At 45.7% G+C, this 20408-nt stretch overlaps 2 protein-coding genes across 9 annotated transcripts in view; one reads left to right on the top strand and one right to left on the bottom strand.

Moving 5' to 3' along the window:
• The window catches only part of LOC111156395 (M-phase phosphoprotein 9), a 66657-nt gene extending 60096 nt beyond the window's left edge, over nt 1–6561 (bottom strand). For 4 of the 7 annotated variants that reach the window (XM_022517244.1, XM_022517245.1, XM_022517243.1 and 1 more), the window contains exons 1-2: nt 3802–3993; nt 114–267 (exon numbers count right to left, since the gene is read on the bottom strand). In XM_022517244.1, the coding sequence (XP_022372952.1) occupies nt 114–267; nt 3802–3908 (261 nt within the window). In that variant the 5' untranslated portion in view covers nt 3909–3993. Of the gene's footprint in view, nt 1–113; nt 268–3801; nt 3994–6504 lie in introns of those variants that run through there. The other 3 variants (XM_022517246.1, XM_022517248.1, XM_022517250.1) reach the window with 3 other exon arrangements.
• Nucleotides 6562–6890: 329 nt separating this feature from the next.
• LOC111156508 (chromosome unknown C12orf65 homolog) lies at nt 6891–19547 on the top strand. 2 transcript variants are annotated; one of them, XM_022517449.1, is made up of 3 exons: nt 6891–6959; nt 17333–17644; nt 19265–19547. In XM_022517449.1, the coding sequence occupies exons 2-3, from the start codon at nt 17363–17365 to the stop codon at nt 19481–19483; spliced, it is 501 nt and encodes a 166-aa protein (XP_022373157.1). In that variant the 5' UTR covers nt 6891–6959; nt 17333–17362; the 3' UTR covers nt 19484–19547. The 2 variants fall into 2 exon arrangements, with proteins under 2 accessions (XP_022373157.1, XP_022373156.1); XM_022517448.1 differs by lacking the exon at nt 6891–6959 and having other exon boundaries at nt 17103–17644.
• The last annotated feature ends 861 nt before the right edge of the window (nt 19548–20408 follow it).

Below are 20408 nucleotides of genomic sequence, written 5' to 3'. Positions count from 1 at the left end.
AGCAATAAGAATCACTCTCTTTAGGATACAAATTTCTAATAATGTAGAGTTCAGTAGAGGCACATTTACAAATATATTTTTTTAAATTCCACAAATAAAACAAAACTAGATACCTCACAGTTTTTCCAAAGTTCCGAATCAGTCCTTCCACTGTTTTGTAGCTCTTGCATTAAAGAGGTTAGGACTTCAACTGTACCTTGAATTACAGATGGTCTGGTCTTCCCTGAGAAAGAGGATACCCCATTTGTACTAAGGTGGGGACTACTTCTGTTGAAACATAAATAATTCAAATGGTTTTCTTCATTCTACCAAAGTGTTGAATAATTCAGCAGTTCAAGGTTAGCAGAGCAGTACAAAACCACTGACATTTAATCCTTCTTAATGGCACCTCGTTTGTTGAAAATCTGATCACATTTGTCCACAAAAGGAAAATAGCAGTAAAGAGAGAGCACTTTTTTTTTTTTTTTTTTAAAAGAACCCAACAGAAAGACCATCTCCAGAAGTGGGAGAACACTCCAAAGCACCAGCAGAAAATAAAAGTTTCTGTTGTACGATAAGAAAAAGGTCCAGCTTTCTCCAATCTAAATCATTCTGGAGGATTATTTTCCTCTACTGTAAGAATAGCCCTTTTTCTGTAGTGGAGTTTCTTTCTCCACTGCCCAGAATTGCAGTCAAGTCTTGTTAATTGGATCCCCCTAATTTGGTGTGATAAGCTGATGCTTATCTTTGCACCATCTTTGAATAAAAGTTGTGCCAAGCAAATTAGCAGCAAATATTCAGCATTCATTTAGCCCTATTCACTGTGTAAAATACCACTGATTCTTTCCAGGAGGACTGCTTTCCCAAACTTGAGAGGAAGTTATTTCAGATTTGCTTTATAAAAACACAAAGCATAATTAAGGACAATAAACTATGTTTAAATTCCAGTCTAAGAGGTCATTTTCATTTATTTATTGATACCCTATATTGTTTCACAAAGAGTTCATTAAAAAAAAACACACACACACATACACACAACACAACACTGACGAAAATAACAGAAAAACAGTAACAAGGAGAATCAAAGAGTAATAAAAACTCTGGGGAAAGAACAACATACATGTTGTCCATAAGGGGTTACACGGTTGTGTAATCAAGTCTAAATTTGACCGATTTAACTGCCAGTCATAATGAAAAGGGAGACAAGGTCAGTTACATAATCTTCATTAGAAGTGCACATTTAGGGGATCCCGGGCTGGCTCGGTCAGTGGAGCATGTGACTCTTGATCTTGGGGTGGTGAGTTCGAGCCCCATGTTGGGGGTAGGGATTACATTTTTTTTTTAATTTTAATTTTTATTTTTTTTAAAGATTTTATTTATTTATTTGACAGAGATCACAAGTAGGCAGAGAGGCAGGCAGAGAGAGAGATGGAGGAAGCAGGCTCCCTGCTGAGCAGAGAGACTGACATGGGACTCGATCCCAGGACCCTGAGACCATGACCTGAGCCGAAGGCAGAGGCTTTAACCCACTGAGCCACCCAGGTGCCCCACATTTTTTATTTTAAATAAAATCTTAAAAAACGAAAGGGGAAGGCACATGTAGGTTTCCCCAGGCAAATTATGTTCTAAAAGGGATTTCTTCCTAGGGGTCACCAAGTGCTGCGGGAAACGAACTTTCAGTGCGTGGGTACAAATTGTGAAGGCAGCCATCTCTCCCAGACCATTTCCCACACACATTCCCCGCCTTTCACCTTGCTTTCTCATCTTCTACGTTCTTACAAGCTGCCTTAAATTCCTCCCGAGAAAGGCGGAGAATGAACAAACTTTTTAAAGAATTAGTGTATTTATTATACACAGTCTCTTCAAGATCTGTTGTGTTAAAAGACCTTTGACCCTTTACCAATAGGCCCCAGACGGCCGTGTTTTTGCTTCATTGTACCTGCTTGTTAGAGCTGGTCTCCTCTCTAGTGGGCTTTGCCTCTTGGCTGTTTTTAAGCTATTAGAAATTTAGAATTCAAATAATCACGCTTGTCAGATTATGTACAAAATGAAAGCAAGTGGGCTCTGATTAAAAACAAACCAAACACTGGAGAGTTTAAAAAGAAAATGCATAAAGTGCATTGTCGGAGAGAATCTATTTTTGTCCACTCACTCAGGGTCTGTTTTTTTTGCTTACTTCCTAGTATTCAACTTTAATTCCTACTTCCCAGATTGGTAAGGTAGTTCTGAAATATTAAACATTATTTATACTGTTATTTTAAAAATGCAGAAAAACAATATTTAGGCAACTAAGTTTTAAAGACATGCTTGTAACCTACCAGAAATTTTAAAACAGTGTAAAGAGGGACGCCTGGGTGGCTCAGTCATTAAGTGTCTACCTTCAGCTCAGGTCATGATCCCAGGGTCCTGGGATTGAGTACAGCATAGGGCTCCCTGCTCAGTGGGAAGCCCGCTTCCCCCTCTCCTTTTGCCCCTCCCCCCTGCTCATACTCTGTCAAATAAATAAATAAAATATTTTTTAAAAAATGATGCTTTGGGGCGCCTGGGTGGCTCAGTGGGCTAGGCCTCTGCCTTCGGCTCAAGTCATGATCTTGGGGTCCTGGGATCGAGCCCCATATCAGGCTCTCTGCTAGGCGGGGAGCCTGCTTCCCCCTCTTTCTCTGCCTGCTGCTCTGCCTACTTGTGATATCTCTCTCTCTGTGTCAAATAAATAAATAAAAATTTTTAAATAAATAAATAAACAAATATAAATAAATAATTATGCTTTGGGGCACCTGGGTGGCTCAGTCATTAAGTGTCTGCCTTCAGCTCAGGTCATGATCCCAGGTACCTGGTATAGAGCCCTGCATCGGGCCCCCCGCTTGGCAGAGAGCCCGCTTCTCCCTCTCCCCCACTTGCACTCCTCTCTCGCTAATTAATAAATAAAATCTTACCCAAAAAAAGGAAAACAAGTATTTTTTCACAATGATCCCCATGCAAAAGTACATTATCTGTGGGAGATATAAAAGGGAAGGGCTGAAACTATTTTTTTTTTTCCGAAGATTTTATTGATTTATTTGACACAGACAGCAGGAGAGGGAACACAAGCAGAGGGAGTGGGAGAAGGAGAAGCAGGCTCCCAGCTGAGCAGGGAACCCAAGGCAGGGCTCCATCCCGACCTGAGCTGAAGGCAGACACTTAACAACTAAACCACCCAGACACCCCTGAAACTATTCTTTTTTTTTTTTTCCCCTCTCAAAGATTTTATTTATTGGGGCGCCTGGGTGGCTCAGTGGGTTAAAGCCTCTGCCTTCGGCTCAGGTCATGATCCCAGGGTCCTGGGATCGAGCCCCCATTGGGCTCTCTCTGCTCAGCAGGGAGCCTGCTTCCCCCTCTCTCTCTGCCTGCCTCTCTGCCTACTTGTGATCTCTGCCTCTGTCAAATAAATGAATAAAATCTTTTAAAAAAAATTTTTTAAATTTTTTTAAAAATTAAAAAAAAATTTTAAGTATTTATTTATTTATTTATTTGACAGAGAGAGAATGAGAGAGAGTTGAGCGTAAGAGGGGAAGCTCAGAGGGAGAAGCAGACTCCCCGCTGAACACAGTGCCTGATGCCACTCCAGGATCGTGACCCAGGAAGACAACTGGTCAAGAAACTGAGCCACCCAGGCGCTCTCCTGAAACTATTCTTAACTAATCCCTGAACAGCTCCTGATAGAGGGCTATCATTGTTATTTAAATGCGAACAAATAAGTATGACACTACTTGGATAAACTATGCAAATAAACTTATTTTGATTTGTTGTTATATTTTTTAAAAAATCTATCTATCCCATTCTTACCTATTAGTATTTAAGTTCAGTCCAAAAGACTGGGGAGAACTTTTTATATCAGATTCTACAGAAGATGAAGGTTTTCGTAAGGGTTTCACCAAATCAAAATCTTCCATATTGTACAGAAATCGTTATACTCTCTTATTTGAAAATGTAGGTTCTTTCAGTGTTTGAAGAAACTGAATCCGAGTCATCTTCAGATGCTTCATCGTCTATAGGCATTTTCAGTTGCTAACATTCAGAACTGTGAAATATCCTAAGCTCCCAAGAGAGTCTGAAAATGAATGGAGGAAAAAATACTATAAAAAGCCACTAAACCTAGCAACTGTCTTTTCACTACTTTGGAAACCTTGATCCTTTTATACAAGTCTACATTAAGAACAGCAACAACATTTATAATAATCAAAATGCAGAAACAACCAATGTGTCCAACAACTGATGAATAAACAAACGTTATATATATATATATATATATATATATATATATATATATATATATACATACACACACACACACACACATAATGGAGTCTTTCTCAGCCATAAAAAGGTATAAAATACTGATACATACTATAATGTGAATAAACACTGAACTATTAGGTTCAAGTAAAAGAAGCTCAGTAAAAGATCACCTAGTGTGTGATTCCATTTATGTGAAAAATCTAGAAGAGCAAATCTCTTGAGACAGAAAGTAGATTTATGGTTGCCAGAAGGTGGGGGAAGGAGACAATGGCAGTGACCAAAAATGGGTATGGAGTGTCTTTTTGGAATGATGAAAAGTTCCAGAATTACATAGTTGTACAACCTGTCTGTAAATATACAAAAAAACCTGTGACTTGTACACTTTAAAAGGATGTATTTTATGTTATGTGAATTATCGCTCAAAAAAAGGGTGATTTGGCAAAAGTTGCATTCTTCTTTTGCAGGTAGTATTTCAGAATTTTGTGTGTTTAATAAGATTCTAAACACAATTCTACTATGTAACAATTGAACACTTACATGCTTTGTTCATTTGTTTAATAAGTTCTACTAAAGGATCCATACTTGTTAATTTATACTTCGAACAGATAAACTGGAACTACTTAGTATTTAATTTGGTATTAAACACAGCCAATTCAACTGTTGTTTCTCCACTGGCTAGAAGGTAGGAGTGGAAGAAATGCACTTTACGCTACCATAGCCTTTACTACTCTAGGCATTTATTACTTGTTTAAAAACAAACTATTTGCCAGGTCAACTAAAAATAACTGCTTAAGTGATGCAGGTTAACCGATGCTGGGTGTACAGAGACAAATTAGCTATAACAAATCAAACACCATGCTTCCTTCTAGGGAATTCATGTTCTTGTGTGTGGTTTTTGTTTTTTGGGTTTAAGTGAAGGAGCAAGATAAGAATAAATTTTTTTTTAAAAAATCTATGCTGTTTACAAGACAGAAATCTTAGGGAATGCAAAGGGAGGAAAATTATCTACCATTCTGATTCCCCTAGGTTCCCACTTCGAAGGCCTGGTTTATAAAGCAGAACCCGAAAAAACAGCAGCTCTTAAAGGAACCATTTCCACCGGGAGAAAGGTTTTGTGAAAGCCAAAGGTAACGGGACTACCTCAATGGATTTCTCCCCAGGGGCTCTGCCCATCGCCAACCACAAATGGGGTATTGAAAAAGTCGGGGACTGCACCTTCCACCCGGCAACGAAAACAGCTGGACTCAAATCACCTGCTCTTCTACCGGGAAAATACAAGCTCCCCAGGGATAGGGATCTGCAACCCCATCCAGTATCTCCGCCAGCCGAGGTAATCCCGGATGCAGAAGATGCAGATGAAAAACCACTTGGGATGCAAAGATGCTTCTCCGGGAGTGGGGGGTGGGGGCGTGAGGGGATGGAATGAAGGAAGGCGGGGAGAAACCCCCGACCTAAATGCAAAATTAAAACACACACACACACACACACACACACACACACATAAAACAAAACTCGAAGGACAATGGATATAAGCACAGAGCCATGTAACGAAATGTTTGCCGGTAACGAAATGTTACGCTCTTGGTCCCCAAGACCCATAGTAAAAAAGAAAGAGGGGAAGGAAAAAAAAAAAAAAAAAGACCAGCTCGGGGGCTGCTGATGCTATAAAAGTTAACCCGGCGCTGGGCTTTGCCGGGAGCCTGAGCCGGTAAGGAAGAGAGGATTCCCGAGGTTTTCAGGCCAGACCCCGACCACCTCGCCCTCGCAGTCAGCCCTCAACTGCTGAGGGTGGCTCTCGGGTCAAAGCGGGACGGGGAGGGTGAACCACCGAATGCAGCCGCCGCAACTGGAGGCAGCAAAAGGCGGAAAGAAAACCCTCCACTCCAGCAACTACCATCGCGATTCCCAAAGCACACCAAGGAAGATAAGAAGATCTCCAAAAAAAAAAAAAAAAGAGAGAGAGAGAGAATTAGAAGGAAAATCCCACAAGCCCCCCGCCGCTGGGGAAGAAGCGCTCTGCGATTGGGCCGCGCGGGTGTCACTCAAGGGCACTGAGTCTAGAAAAGGCACACGGCCGCGAGCGAAGCCCCCACACACCGGAGGGATGCGGAGGGGGTTGCGTCCTCGGGTCGTCGCCCTCCCCCGCCCTAAATCCATCACCACACTTGGGGTTCTGCTAAGGCCGTGTCTTTCAGGACTCGTACCCATACCCCCGCGGCGACGGCTCCCCGCAGGCGGGCGACCGCTTACCTGGCCGCTGCTCCCACAGCCGATGTCAGGGTCGGGCGAGCGGCCTCTCGCGACCGTTAAACTCGAGGGAGCGTGCGCGCGCCCGGCACCTTGCTCGCGATTGGCTGTTTGTAAGGGGGCGGAGACGGCCGATCTCCGACGCGCGCCTTGGTCGCCCCTTTCCTTCCCGCCCCTCGCGCCAAAGAGCGAGGTCAGACGCCTGGGAACTGGAAGGGGGCGGGGCTTCTGTCAAGTCCTCTGGTCTGATTGGTTCTCTGGGAACCTACAGATGCCACGCGAAAAGAAGCCTCCGCTTACCGCATGCGCAGTTGGTAAGAATGAGCCTGGGGCAAGTGAGGGAAGCCGCAGCGAGAGTTCTGCGCGTGCGCAGACCCAAGAGTGCGCCTGCGATCCACCTTCTACAGTGGTTCGGTTACTCTAGAACGCTGCAGGTGGGAGGCCAATCCTGAGGCCAGGTAAGCGTCCGTGGAGAAGCCGGTCGCCCCTGCGGGTGCCCACGGATGTCAAGGGCTATGGAGAGAGGACTGGGAGCTGGGACGCCTGACTTTCCAGCTTGCGACCCTAAGCCGTGTAGCCAATAGACCTGATGGCCTGCTGGCGGTGGGGTGCAGCAGGCCGAGAAACCGAGCTAAGTTTTCTCTGCACCTGGTTTACCCTAGGCTGCTGGGGGTTGGCCCTGGGGTTCTTCAAGGACTGGGATGGAGCGAGGGGGGGGGGGTGTGCGGAGCACAGCCCAGCGGCCTGGAGAAAACAGTTGCCCTGAGGCCCAAGAAGAAATGGACGATCTTCATTTACTTTGTTCCGCAGAGCTTTATGGAGCTCTCAGCATGCAGCGGGTGGTTTTAGGCCGGCACATGGTAGGCGTCAGCACTGCTCTTGCCGGGCCTTTGGAAGGACCGCAGAGAATCCGTGTCCCTCCCTGTGAGCCCCAGGCCATCTCATTCTGTTGGTTCGCTGCACATTCTTAAGACTAGTTGACCTTTTTTTTTCTTTTTTTAAAGATTTATTTCTTTGAGAGAGTGAGAAAGAGGATGGGAGGGAGGGACAGAGGGAGAAGCAGACTCCCCGCTGGGCAGACACATTCCCCCCCACACACACACACATGCGGGGCTAGATCCCGGGACTCTGGGATCATGACCTGAGCGGAAGGCGGTCAGACCCTTAACCCACTGAGCCACCCAGGAGCCCCAAGACTAGTTGACCTTTAAAGCCAACTCTTAGATTGCCCTCCAGGGGTCCTGGGCTCAAAGTAAAGGAATTTCACTGGACCTGTCATGTGGACAGGTCCACATTGGCAAGGAATGACAGATCTGCGAGGAGTTCCATCTCTGAGCCTCCTAACAACTACGTCTCAAACAGTAAAAATTCAGTCCATATCCAAACCCCCATCTGTGTATGGAAGATTTCAAGCTTAAATTTAATCCACACCCCGCCCCATTGTGTGAGCCTCATCAGTCAGTAGTATGCTCATACCTAACCAATATCAAACAAATTTTAAGTACATGGTTCTGATTTCACTGACCATGTTTCAAGCCCACCAAAAAAAAAAAAAAAAAAAAAGTTTTATTACTAATTTCAATTGGTCACAAAATTGTTATTTGAGACATCATAGATCTTTTACACTTAGAAGAACTGAGAAGTGTGAATTACTGAGACATCTTCAAGCAGACAGAGTTGTGTTTCCTTACAAGAAGAATATTAACCCCCACATTGAGTACTAGCAATTATTTCCTAACCACGGAAGAGGCAGGAGATGTTCACTTTTGCGTACAAAATCAGATGGGTTCTGTTCGGTTTGAGCATGTAGGTTTCTGGGGTTTTGTTCTTAGTTGTGTGGTTTTAGGTAACTTTTTAATCTATTAATGTCTTAATAAGCCAATGTATTCAGTAGTGGTTTTCTGGCTAACCAAGTTACCTTGTTAATGAACTGATGTGGTGAAGTATTTTGGTGAGGTTGCTCACACCATATTTCTTAGGTTAACCTCTTTGGAAGGGTCATAATTAAAAAAAAAAAAAATCAGTGGAAATCGCCTTTGCCTCATTGGACTAAAGAGAAAAAGATTATAAACAGCTAAAAGGGTAGTTTTTAAAATCCATAGACATTATTTCTGAATATAGAAAACAGAAGTAGGAGGCTTCAGAAATTCCAGTAAATGTATTAAGTACAATAGCTGTTCATCTAATCTAAACCTACCTTCCATCCTGGGGATTTTGCACTATTTGTATGCAAACTGACACCCCTATTTTATGGTCTTTATGATGGTATGGTTACTATGATTTTATTATAAATTAAATTGCTCACGGATCTCTTTCACCTTGAAGGCTTCAAACTGACTTTTGAGTGGAGATCGTTCACACTGATGGGGATAAGACCACACGGGGCAGTGATAATGACTGATAATGACTTGCCACATTTGGTGAACTGTTTTTCATTTGGGGGACCAGTTCTCCACAGCAGGGAGGGAAAAAAAAAAAGAGGAACTCTAAAACTTTAAGTATATGGCTTAATCATTAAACATGAAATCATCAGATGTATATTATAATATAAATTTTGTCATCTTTCTTGTCCTTCATGATTTTTCTTACTCTAAAGATCTTTAAAGATTCTTTACCCAAAAGATCTCCATGTTTAAACAGGACTTGCCTGGATGAAGGACATGAGTGAGGACTCATGATGAGGACAGTGTGAGCCTGTTGGGAGAGTCAAACTGTATTCTTGGCATCATAATTATCTCCTTGGGACCTGATTTCATAGACCACAATTATGACCTCACCAAATAGCACATCTTTGGTAATTCATGGTTTTCAAGTACTTCTTAAATTGGACCCTACCTGGGGCGCCTGGGTGGCTCAGTGGGTTAAGCCTCCGCTTTTGGCTCAGTTCGTGGTCCCAGGGTCCTGGGATCCAGCCCTGCATCAGGCTCTCTGCTCAGCAGGGAGCCTGCTTCCCCCTCTCTCTCTGCCTGCCTCTCTGCCTACTTGCGATCTCTGTCTGTCAAATTAAAAAAAAAAAAAAAAAAAAAGTTGGACCCTACCAAATGAAATAATTTGCAGGTCTCACTGTTCTAGATGTCTTTTCACTCTGAGCTCTAAAACAAGTCTACCAAGGGTCACCTGGCAGGCTCAGTTGGAAGAACATGTGACTCTTTAATCTCCACGTCATGGGTGTGAGCCCTACATTGGGTATAGAAATTACTTAAATATATATATATATATTTTTTTTTTTTTTTTTTTTTCTTAAAGCCTATGAGGGGCGCCTGGGTGGCTCAGTGGGTTAAGCCTCTGCCTTCGGCTCAGGTCATGATCTCAGTGTCCTGGGATCAAGCCCCACATCGGGTTCCCTGCTCAGCAGGGAGCCTGCTTCCCCCTCTCCCTCTGCCTGCCTCTCTGCCTACTTGTGCTCTTTCTCTCTGTGTCAAATAAATGAATAAAATCTTTAAAATAATATGTATATATATATATTTTTAACGCCTATGAAATAATCAGTTTCAGATTATGTTTATGGGATGAGACCACAGTTTATGTGGTGTGTTAGTCAGAGGCTCTTCAGCTTTATAGTTTAGCGATTCAGAGGTCCCCTCAGGGCTTTAGGTTTGTGGAAACACGTACGTTTTTCTTCTCACCCTGGGCGGTATTACCTCCACTTTACAGATGAGGAAACGTGGCCAGAGTTGCACAGTGAATACATCATGAGGCCAAGACAGTGACTACAGAGCAGTGTGGCCTTTCAGGGACCAAAAAAAAAAAAAAAAAAGAATAACATTTTAGAAGAGAAAATTGAGGAAAATGAGCTAACACTTTTAAGAAGGTGGGGTAAGGACAGATCTAGAGATACTATGAAAGGTAAAGGTAGAAAGGATAAGGTTAGTATAAAAAATAGAATATCTAGGTATCGAGTTTTTTGTTGTTGTTTTCTTTTTTTTTTTTTATTTGACAGAGATCACAAGTAGGCAGAGAGGCAGGCAGAGAGAGGGGGGGAAGCAGGCTCCCTGCTGAGCAGAGAGCCCGATGGGCTCAATCCCAGGACCCTGAGATCATGACCTGAGCCAAAGGCAGAGGCTTTAACCCACTGAGCGACCCAGGCGTCCCCCCAGAATAGAATATCTAACGTTCTTCCCAGACTTCCTGAGATAATCCCTTTTCTTTATTTGTGTCAAATATGAAGCATTTGGGTCCTAAACAAAAATAAGGTATCATTCATGACAATAGAGGCATTCGAGAAGTTAAGGACACGTAGAGTGTTATTACTGCTGCTTTTTTATGTGTTTCTGTCTTATTTTAACAGTGTAGTTGATAAAATTATAAAGTTCCTGTTAGATGCCGTAAATAGAAGAAAGTCACAGCAATGCACACAAATAGGACAGGTGTAATTCTCTGTGGGTTCAGAGTTTTCTGGATTAAAAAAAAAAAAAGCAACGCTGAATGGGGTGTTAGTGTTGTATGAATAGAAAGCTTTTTTCTTTATCTACTTCATTAGTTGTCTCTTGAACTCTGCAGCGGGGAGCCTGTTAAATTGAGAGCAGACCCAGAGCAGTCTCCAGTGTGGCATTTCCTGCTCAATCTATGATGTTTGTCTGATCGGAGAAATAATTCTCTGCCAGCACTTCCTGTGAGTGAAAGGTGCTTTATCTTCAGAGCAAACCCCCATGCTCAGGAAGGCACTTGGTCAGTTTCAGGCCTGAGCCGCAGCCCCTGAGGGGTTCCTTTCAGGGGTGCTTTGAGCCCCCAGGAGGACTGCAGACCAACCAGAACAGGAGGATGAGCTAGACGGAGCCGGGAAGCGGCTGCTTTGTCTTAACTCCCAATTTGCAGGGGGCAAGCTCCAGAACATACTACGAAACATGGATTCTGGGGGCATCTGGGTGGCTCAGTCAGTGATGCGTCTGCCTTCAGCTCAGGTCAAGATCTCAGGGTCCTGGGATCGAGTCCCATATCAGGCTCCTTGCTCGGCAGGGAGTCTGCTCCCCCTGCATGTGCTCACTCACTCTCAAATTTAAAAAATATCTTTTTAAAAAAAAGTTTATTTAAAAATAAATGAATAAAAAAATATGGATCATGCTTAAGCATTTCTCAGAAAATCATTCTCCCACTTAGCTTCTGGTGCCATCAGCTGGCCATTTTGTCTTTTTTCAAGCTGCACCAGTGCACATCAGCCTGTCTTGAGTTCAAGGTTTGGTCCTGCCCCATTGAGGAGGTCATTGTTTTGAGACCTGTCCCTTTCTCTCTTATTGTGGGAGGGAAAACAGGACTGGGACCAAGCAGGTAATCACTCCAGAATTCTGGCCTTGGCTTCTTCTTCTTCTTCTTTTTTTTTTTTTTTAAGATTTTATTTATTTATTCGACAGAGAGAGAACACAAGTAAGCAGAGCAGCAGGCAGAGGGAGAAGGAAAGGAGGAGCCCGATGCGGGGCTCGATCCCAGGACCCTGGGACATGACCTGAGCTGAAGGCAGACGCTGGCCTCAGCTCCTTAAAGAGAACAACAACAGCTTTTAAAAGTGTCTATCCCAGCAGCTGAAGAACTTGCTAGTAGTTCCTACATTCTAGGACAAGGTTTCTCAGACTTCAGAATGCATCTCTGAGTCACTTGGGGAACCTCATAAAAGGCAGACTCTCATGTAGACAGTCTGGGGTCAGGCCTGAGAGTCTGCATTCCTCATGAGCTCCCAGGTGGGGCTGTTCCTGCTGCTCTCTGAACCATAATGAGGAGCAAGATTCTGGGGCTACATGGTCTGATACGGCAGCATTGAAGACACCCCAGATTTTGAAGACTTCATATAAGAAATAAAATGCAATACTTTTCATATTGATTGCATGTTGAAGTAATATTTTGGATATACTGGGTTAATATATTAAAATGAATATTTTATTTATAAATCTATTTATAAGTTTATAAATAAATATTTTTAAAGATTTATTTATTTATTGTTAGAGATTTTATTTATTCACTTGACAGAGAACATAAGCAGGGGGAGCAGCAGAGGGAGAGGGAGAAGCGGGCTCCCCACTGAGCAGAGAACCTGATGCGGGACTCGATCCCAGGACCCTGAGATCATGATCTGAGCCGAAGGCAGGTGCTTAGCTGACTGAGCCACCCAGGCCCTCCATCATTGGTTCTTTTTACTGTTTTATTTTTCTGAGACTTTTAATTTTGTTTAAGTAGCTTCCACACCCAGTGTGGAGCCCAGCTCGGGCTTGTACTCACAACCCTGATATCAAGACCAGAGCTGAGATCAAGAGGCAGACATTTAACCGACAGAGCCACCCAGCACCCCTAAAGATTTTATTTTTCCCGGCACCCCACATGGGGCTTGATCTGCACCCAAGATCAAGAGTCACGTGCTCCACCAACCAGCTAGCCGCCCCTCTTTTTACTGTTTTTAAGATGACTGCTAGAAAATTTAGAATTTCACACATGGCCTACATTACATTCATACCAGACAGGGCTGTTCTAGAACACTAATGTAACAGAAACGTTATCAGTGTTCTTTTTTCAGATGACCTCGTTTCTCAATCCCCTTGTTACCATTTCACCTTCTGTTAGCTCAGGTCAGTATTGGCATCATTCTTTCCTGTGAACGTTTGCTGTTCCCACCATTAATCTCCTTCCCACCTTCCTCATGTCCATCTTTGCCATCATTGTTCAGGGGCTCCCATCCAGTCGTCCGGCGGTCCTAAGAGCTGCCATTCAGGCAAGCACCTTTGCTCAAAGCTTTTGGCTGTGGCACTCCTGGAGGCAGGAGCCTCACCTGGGAGCTGGTTAGGAATGCGGAGTCTCTGGCCCCACCCAGACCCATTGGAACGGGCCCCCCAGGGGGTTTGTCTGCTCATGAAAATGTGCTCAGTGAGAGCTTCTCCAGCCATCTTCCTAAAGCACCCCCATTTCAGTTCACCTCCACATCTGTTCCCTTGGTGGGATTTGATGAAGTTTCTACAAGGCTGAGCTAACCACGCAAGCGGTGGCTCAGAGAAACAAGCACTCTCTCTCTCTTTCTCTCAAAAAAAAAAAAAAATAGTTAAGCAGTGAATCTGAGGCACATGGCATCCAGAAGGTGAGTCCAAAGATTGAAATCCTAGGACTTCCTGCAAACAGATTGAGATAACCTCCCCTCTCACAGAGATCCAGGACCAAGCCCCTCCCCCATCTCGGGAGCGTTAGAGCTGCTGGGGAAGGGACCCTTACCTTGCTGGTCTACTTTACACCTGTCTGCCGCAGTCACGGGGCACGTTCCAGATCTCAGCATGCAGGGATCCCTGCAGCCCGGCGTCTTCCTAGGTGTGGGCTGACTGGGGGGGGCCTGAGGAGGGAACGTGTGGTGGCTGGCTCTAACTCCAGAAAGGGGGCACGAGCCCTCCAAGTGACTTAGGAAGTTGGAGAACCACTGCTCTGTAGCCTGTTCTCCAACCCAGCTATTGGCATGCATCATACTGGGGGGCATTTTTTTTTTTTAAGATTTTATTTATTTGACAAAGATCACAAAGTAGGCAGAGAGGCAGGCAGAGAGAGAGGGAGAGAGGGAAGCAGGTGCCCCGCTGAGCAGAGAGGCTGATGCGGGACTCAGTCCCAGGACCCTGAGATCATGACTTGAGCGGAAGGCAGAGGCTTAACCCACTGAGCCACCCAGGCACTCCTGGGGTCATCTTTAATTTCTCTTTTATGCCACAGGCTCCTTGGCACCCCGAGGCCCATGCCTGGCACACAGCAGATGTTGAAAATACTGATTGAACAAATCAGCATTCCCTTTTGGAAAGTCCTAACGCCCTATCATCTCTGACTTGATCCAGTGGGAAGGAACGGGGACAATGAGAGGTTTTAAGCCAAACTGCAGTCATGCTGTTGAGCACAGACGATCCTCAGAGGAAAAGCAGGGCCGAGGGGAAGCGAGGGTGCAGAGCCAGCCCCGAATCGAGGCGCACGCTTAACAGGCAGGAAACGGGGCACACTGTCATGACTCCCGGTTTCCCCTTACCAGCACCTCTTACCACCATTTTTCTGTTGCTCTTTTTTTAGTGTCACGATGAGCTCTAATTTGAGCTGCTTTGATTGTCCCCCGAAGACTTTTGAGTTAGCTCTGTGGGTATCACAAAACCTGAAACCCAGTCCGTGTTCCCTGGGCCTTGGGGAAGTGGAACCATGGGTGCGCTGGTCATTTTTAGCAGTCGTTGGAGTACAGCCAAAGCTCCCAGAGATACGAAAAGTACTGCGAATCGCCCGATTGGCTGTTGGAATTAGCTGTTAAAGCAGCCAGTAAGTGAACACCGGGGACCTTCTTAAACCCCATTTGGGTGGGAGGCCTTCCAGGGTACGTGTCAGCCCCAAACTAGGCCAGAAAGGTAGAGAGTTGAAACAGCCGGCCGGGGACAAAGCAGCTGATAAAAGCCTTCTCCTCTCTGTCCTTTGTCTGGGAGTTTCGCCTCGTCTCAGACTCACTTCCTTCCTTTGTCGCCGCACTCTATTCCAGTGCTGTCCTGCCTGGTCAGATTTACTAACTAGCGGAAGAGAAACCCCAGGGGAGGCCCCCGGCTTGTGTTCCATAATGAATCCGATCCAGGGACTCGATGCTGTCTGGCACACAAAGAAATCTTGTTGTATGGATTGAAAAGCAGAAATAAGGGAAGGGACATTTCGGACATCGACTCAGGTCTCATTCAGTTAATCGCTTACAGGGGAGCGGATTCTTTGTTGCAGTGATTTCAGAAAAGTGCTGGTGTTTATCATTTATCTTTTCCCCGAGCGTACTTCCGAAAGACTTGACACACAATAATCAAAACCAGTTTTGATGAAAGTGCCCCTTTCCCTGGCATGCTCGGTTTCAAAATCTAGCCCGGCCCAGCGGCCACCGAGCATCCTCCTGACACCACATTAATTGCCCGACCCCCGGGACTGACACGCATCCTGAATGCCGTACTTTTCGGAGAGAAGTTATGAGTTTAGACCATCACGTCCTTGTCACAGGATTGAAAATCAGTATTGGCATCAGGCTTGAAAAGTACATTTCATTACACTTATTTTCCATAGAGAGAGAGGTTAAGAATACGGTATTGTCGTTCGAAAGATGGCCAGGATCCTCTCAGGACCAGCTGAACTGATTACTCGGAGGGATAACCCGTAAAATAACAGAAATGTACATATTTACAAGGCAGCAGTGCCCACGAGCCTGCGTCTGCGGTCAGCGTCCTCAAACCTTGTTAGAGACCAGCATGGGCTCCGAGATCTTAGCAGCCAGAACTGACGGGGCGGAAGGGAAATGAGCCGAGCGCAAACCTGCTGAAATTCTTTGGTGCGTGATTAAGCTACTTTTGGCTTAGGGCGCTGGCTCAGGTATACACCACTTCCTACCTAGGTTAGAGACCCCTGGCCCTCAGCTAGAACTTAGAAGGTTTCAAATGGTAAAAGCAGCTATTTAGAACCTCAAAGGGAGCATGTGTTAGAAAGGACAGTCCATCCGTTTTTAGCACCTGCATCATCCTGGATTAAGGAGCAGGAAGCAAGTGGCACGTTCCTCGTTCCCGCAGTCCACCCGAGTGACAGGAATTTTGCTAAAAATCAGTCTCATGCCTTCAAAGGGATTCAACAAAAGCTCTTTCCAGATTATTTTTCCCCCCTCTGATCCTTAAGCCTGTGCAGGACGGGCAGAGAAGGGCTTGTTCACCCATTTTCCTGGTAAGAAAACAGGCCCACGCTGTGACTTGTCCCTGTTGGCAAGGGGAGGCGACCCATCTTTGGAAAAGAGCTAACACACCTGTCAGCCCGTTCTGCCTTCCTCCCCTGGAAGAAAGCAAAGGCCCGTGGGATTCACCGTGTCCTGGAAGCTATTCCTTCTCTACACCATTCACTTGTCAGCAAAGACATTCCAGCCTTCTGCTACGTCTGGAGTCGCTATTTAAGTCTGATTAAATCCTGCTTTCTCTTCTAGCCTCTTCTCTCTGACTAGACTCTAAGCTCCATGAAGACAGAGTCTGGCTCTCTCCCACCTCGCGTCACCCTGCGAACCACGCAGGCACCCTCAAAAATCAGTTGATCCGAACGTTCCAGGGATGAGTACCACTTGGATCACGTTACCGGCAGCGCGTCGGAGGGAACAGATGTTCCCATTCAAATCCACGAAACTGGAAACATGAGAAAACAACAATCATGACATTGATTGATAGTGATACTTACTGTGTCAGACCGCGTCAGCTCAGCTAGAAGACAGACGTGCACACGGTCGTCTTTACATTTGGGTTTCAAAGATTCTCAAACGCCTAAATAACGTCACTGAACTTGGATCCTAATTCTTGCTTGATACGCTGTTCAGTGTTTCTTTATCGAATTACAGCCCTGTTCTTTTGAATGTCACGCTCAAGACCTCTCCCTCCGAGAAGGCAGCGCCTCTGGGGCTTCCAAGATATTTTCAGTTTGAAAAAATTTATCGGGGCGCCCGGGTGGCTCGGTCAGTTAAGGGTCTGCCTTCAGCTCAGGTCGCGATCCCAGGATCTTGGGATCGAGTCCTGTGTCAGGCTCCCTGCTCAGCAGGAAGTCTGCTTCTCCCTCTCCCTCTGCTGCTCCCCCTGCTTGTGCTCTTTCTGTCAAATAATAAAATCTTAAAAAAAAAAAAAAAAAAAAAAAAAAAAAACATTTATGAGCTGGGAGGGCACATGCAGCGAGGACCCCGGGAGAGGCTGCAGAAGGCTGTGCCTTGCCATCTCTACTAACTTCCTAAACACCCCACAGGACGGATGGGTGGTCCTCGTTTGAGCTGGTTGATGAAAGATTGTCCTAGAACCTTTAGGGTAATCCCGGGAGCAAATGCATCTTCCTGAAAGGCTGTCTGTTTTTGTTCCTCCAGCTCGGGCGGCGAACAGGCAGAGCCCTCTGCATGAGGCCCTCGGCTTGCTTCCGCTGGGCCGCAGCCCTGGCCAGAATATGGCCAGCGCCGGGGGGCCCCGGGCCTCGGGAGAAGCAGGCGCTGCTCGCGCCGACAGCAGTGGTCACTGCGGTGCAGGTGGCAGGCAAGAAGGACCGCCCCGCTCTGCCTCCCCTGGAGGAGAGGGACCTTGAGGAGCAGTTCGTGAAAGGGCATGGTCCGGGGGGCCAGGCCACCAACAAAACCAGCAACTGTGTGGTGCTGAGGCACATCCCCTCCGGCATCGTCATCAAGGTAGACGTCCCCGCTTTGGTCCCCTCTTTGGTCAATGTCCATGACTCCTGTCCTTCTCGGAGTGCGGTAACCCAGGCAGAGCATGTCCGGCGCTCAGGATAAAAACGCGACGCATGGCTGCCCGGAGGCGTCATCCTTCTTTACCTCACAACCAATCTCTGAGGGGCACATGGGTGGCTCAGTGGGTTAAGCCTCTGCCTTTTGCCTAGGTCTGGTCTCAAGGTCCTGAGATCAAGCCCCGCATCAGACTCTCTGCTCAGCAGGGAGCCTGCTTCCCCCTCTCTCTCTGCCTGCCTCTCTGCCTACTTGTGATCTCTGTCAAATAAATAAAATCTTTTTTTAAAAAAATCTCTGATCAGAGTATCCCCAGCTCTCAGCACAACCCAAACCCCTAGGAATACTAAAATGTTCTCTCCCGTCTCCTGATTAGTAGCAGCCCCCACTGCCTCTCAGTACAACTAACTGCTAGTCTGTTCTGAGTTGCCAGAGAGCCCCAAGAAGAGACAGCAAGGTGGGCTTTCCACATACCAGAGACGGGGTAGGCCCTGGTTGGCACAGCTCCGCACACAGTCGTCATCCTCGTTGAGCCCTCATGCCTTGTCTTCCTCAAGGTACAGCTGTGGAATCAGGCACAGAGAGGTTAAGTCACTTGCCCAAGATCCTACAGCTGCGGGCGTCAACCCAGACCAAGCCCAAAGTCTGTGCTCGAGACAACGGTTCTTCACTGCCAAGTTTTTTGAGCCAGGAGCCTATCTATCAGTTAAAATCTCAATCACTTTTGTCTTCCTTGAGAAAAAGCGTCATTCATGAGCAACCCAGAAAATTCTGAAACCTGACAGGATTTTTGTTTAACTCTTTTATAAACTCCCTGCAGATTTGCTTCCGGTACTCTTCTCTCACTCTAATTTCAGAGAATTTTTTATCAAATAGTTTTCCAAAGGGCACTCGCCCTTAATAACTCAGGGATGACATGATCAACAGTATGGTTGACTAATAACAGATGCTATCTTCCTCCCTGAGTCAGAATTTTATGTTTATAAATGGCGCAGAGGGCTTATTACCTGGGCCACAAGCTAGACATATCAGTTGATATTTTCAAAATTATCTGGGGACTTTATGTTACCTGAAGGCTATCTCTGCTTCCGACCAAAGCAACACTGTTTTCTTTTCTTTTTTTTTTTTAAGATTTTATTATTTATTTGACAGAGATCACAAGGAGGCAGAGAGGCAGGCAGAGAGAGAGGAGGAAGCAGGCTCCCTGCTGAGCAGAGAGCCCGATGCGGGGCTCGATCCCAGGACCCTGAGATCATGACCTGAGCCGAAGGCAGAGGCTTTAACCCACTGAGCCACCCAGGCGCCCCAAAGCAATACTCTTAATTATAAAACCATCACCGAGAAAGTCACATACAGCTGAGCAGCTGGGACAAGGTGAAGGCTAGGAAGAGGCAGGAAGGAGGGCGTATGGTCTTTGTTCCATCACGGACTCACTGGGATTCTTGATGGAGTAGACTTGCCTCTTGGGCCCGTCCCCGTCTGTGGAGCGACTAGGTCGAATTCCACAATTTCTGAGGTCCCGCCCAGAACAAACTTTTTCACATTACAAAATACCATTTCTTGCAGTGCCATCAGACAAGATCGGTCGATCAGAACAGAAAACTCGCTCGGAAAATCCTCCAAGAGAAACTGGATATTTTCTACAATGGTGAAAACAGTCTTGTTTACAAGGAAAAACAGGAGGCAGAGAGGAAAAAGCAAGAGAGGAAAAAAAGAGCAAAGGAAACCCTAGAGAAAAAGAAGCTGCTGAAAGAACTCTGGGAAGCAAGTAAAAATGTCCGCTGAGAAAGAACCGAAGATGCTTTTCTGTTGTTTGTTTTTTTTTTTTTAAGATTTTATTTATTTGACAGAGAGAGAGATCACAAGTAGGCAGAGAGGCAGGCAGAGAGAGAGGAGGAAGCAGGCTCCCTGCTGAGCAGAGAGCCCGATATGAGGCTCGATCCCAGGACCCCGGGATCATGACCTGAGCCGAAGGCAGAGGCTTAACACACTGAGCAACCCAGGCGCCCCGTTTGTTTTTGTTCTTAAGACCTCCGTCCAGCGTGGGGCTTGAACTCACAACCCTGATCCCGAGATCAAAAGTCACACACTCTTCGGGTGTCCCTGAAAAAATCACAGATTCTAACTAAAGAACCTGCAGATGCAGGGGCGTCTGGGATGCTCAGTCACTTAAGCATCCAACTGTTGACCTAAGCTCAGGTCATGATCTCAAGGTCGTGGGATCAAGCCCTGCATCAGGCTCCATGCTGGGCTGGGAGCCTGCTTAAGAGTCTCTCTCCGTCTCCGTCTGTGCCCACACTCCCTCTCCCGCCCCGCTCATGCTTGCACACTCCGTCTCTCTAAAAAACTAAATAAAATAATAAAATAAAAGAACCTGCCAGATGTTTCCAAGGAATAATGATGGGGAGTTCCATCCCATCTCAAGCGTTACTCTAGGATTTCTGTATTTCTGACAGACTTAACATTTTTAAATCAAAATTTTTAAAATGGCGGACTAAACTGTGACGAATAAAGACACACATTTTGAGAATAAAACTATAAAGAGACACAGCGGCTATTTTTTGTGGGGCGGAAAGGGGTCATCATGATAGGACACCCAGAGGGGCTGTGGATGGCTGACAAAGTTCTTTCTGGACCTGGGGGGCTAGTTATAAAGATGTCACTGTATTTTTTTAAGCTGCATATTTGTGTGATTGTCTTATTATCAAAG

This window comes from Enhydra lutris, unplaced genomic scaffold (genome assembly GCF_002288905.1).
Source record: "Enhydra lutris kenyoni isolate GAN:26980312 unplaced genomic scaffold, ASM228890v2 scaffoldscaffold46, whole genome shotgun sequence".
In the NCBI taxonomy this organism is placed as follows: Eukaryota; Metazoa; Chordata; class Mammalia; order Carnivora; family Mustelidae; genus Enhydra; species Enhydra lutris.
The sequence above is the reverse complement of the archived record's forward strand: the minus strand, read 5'-3'. Positions and strand labels throughout refer to the sequence as shown.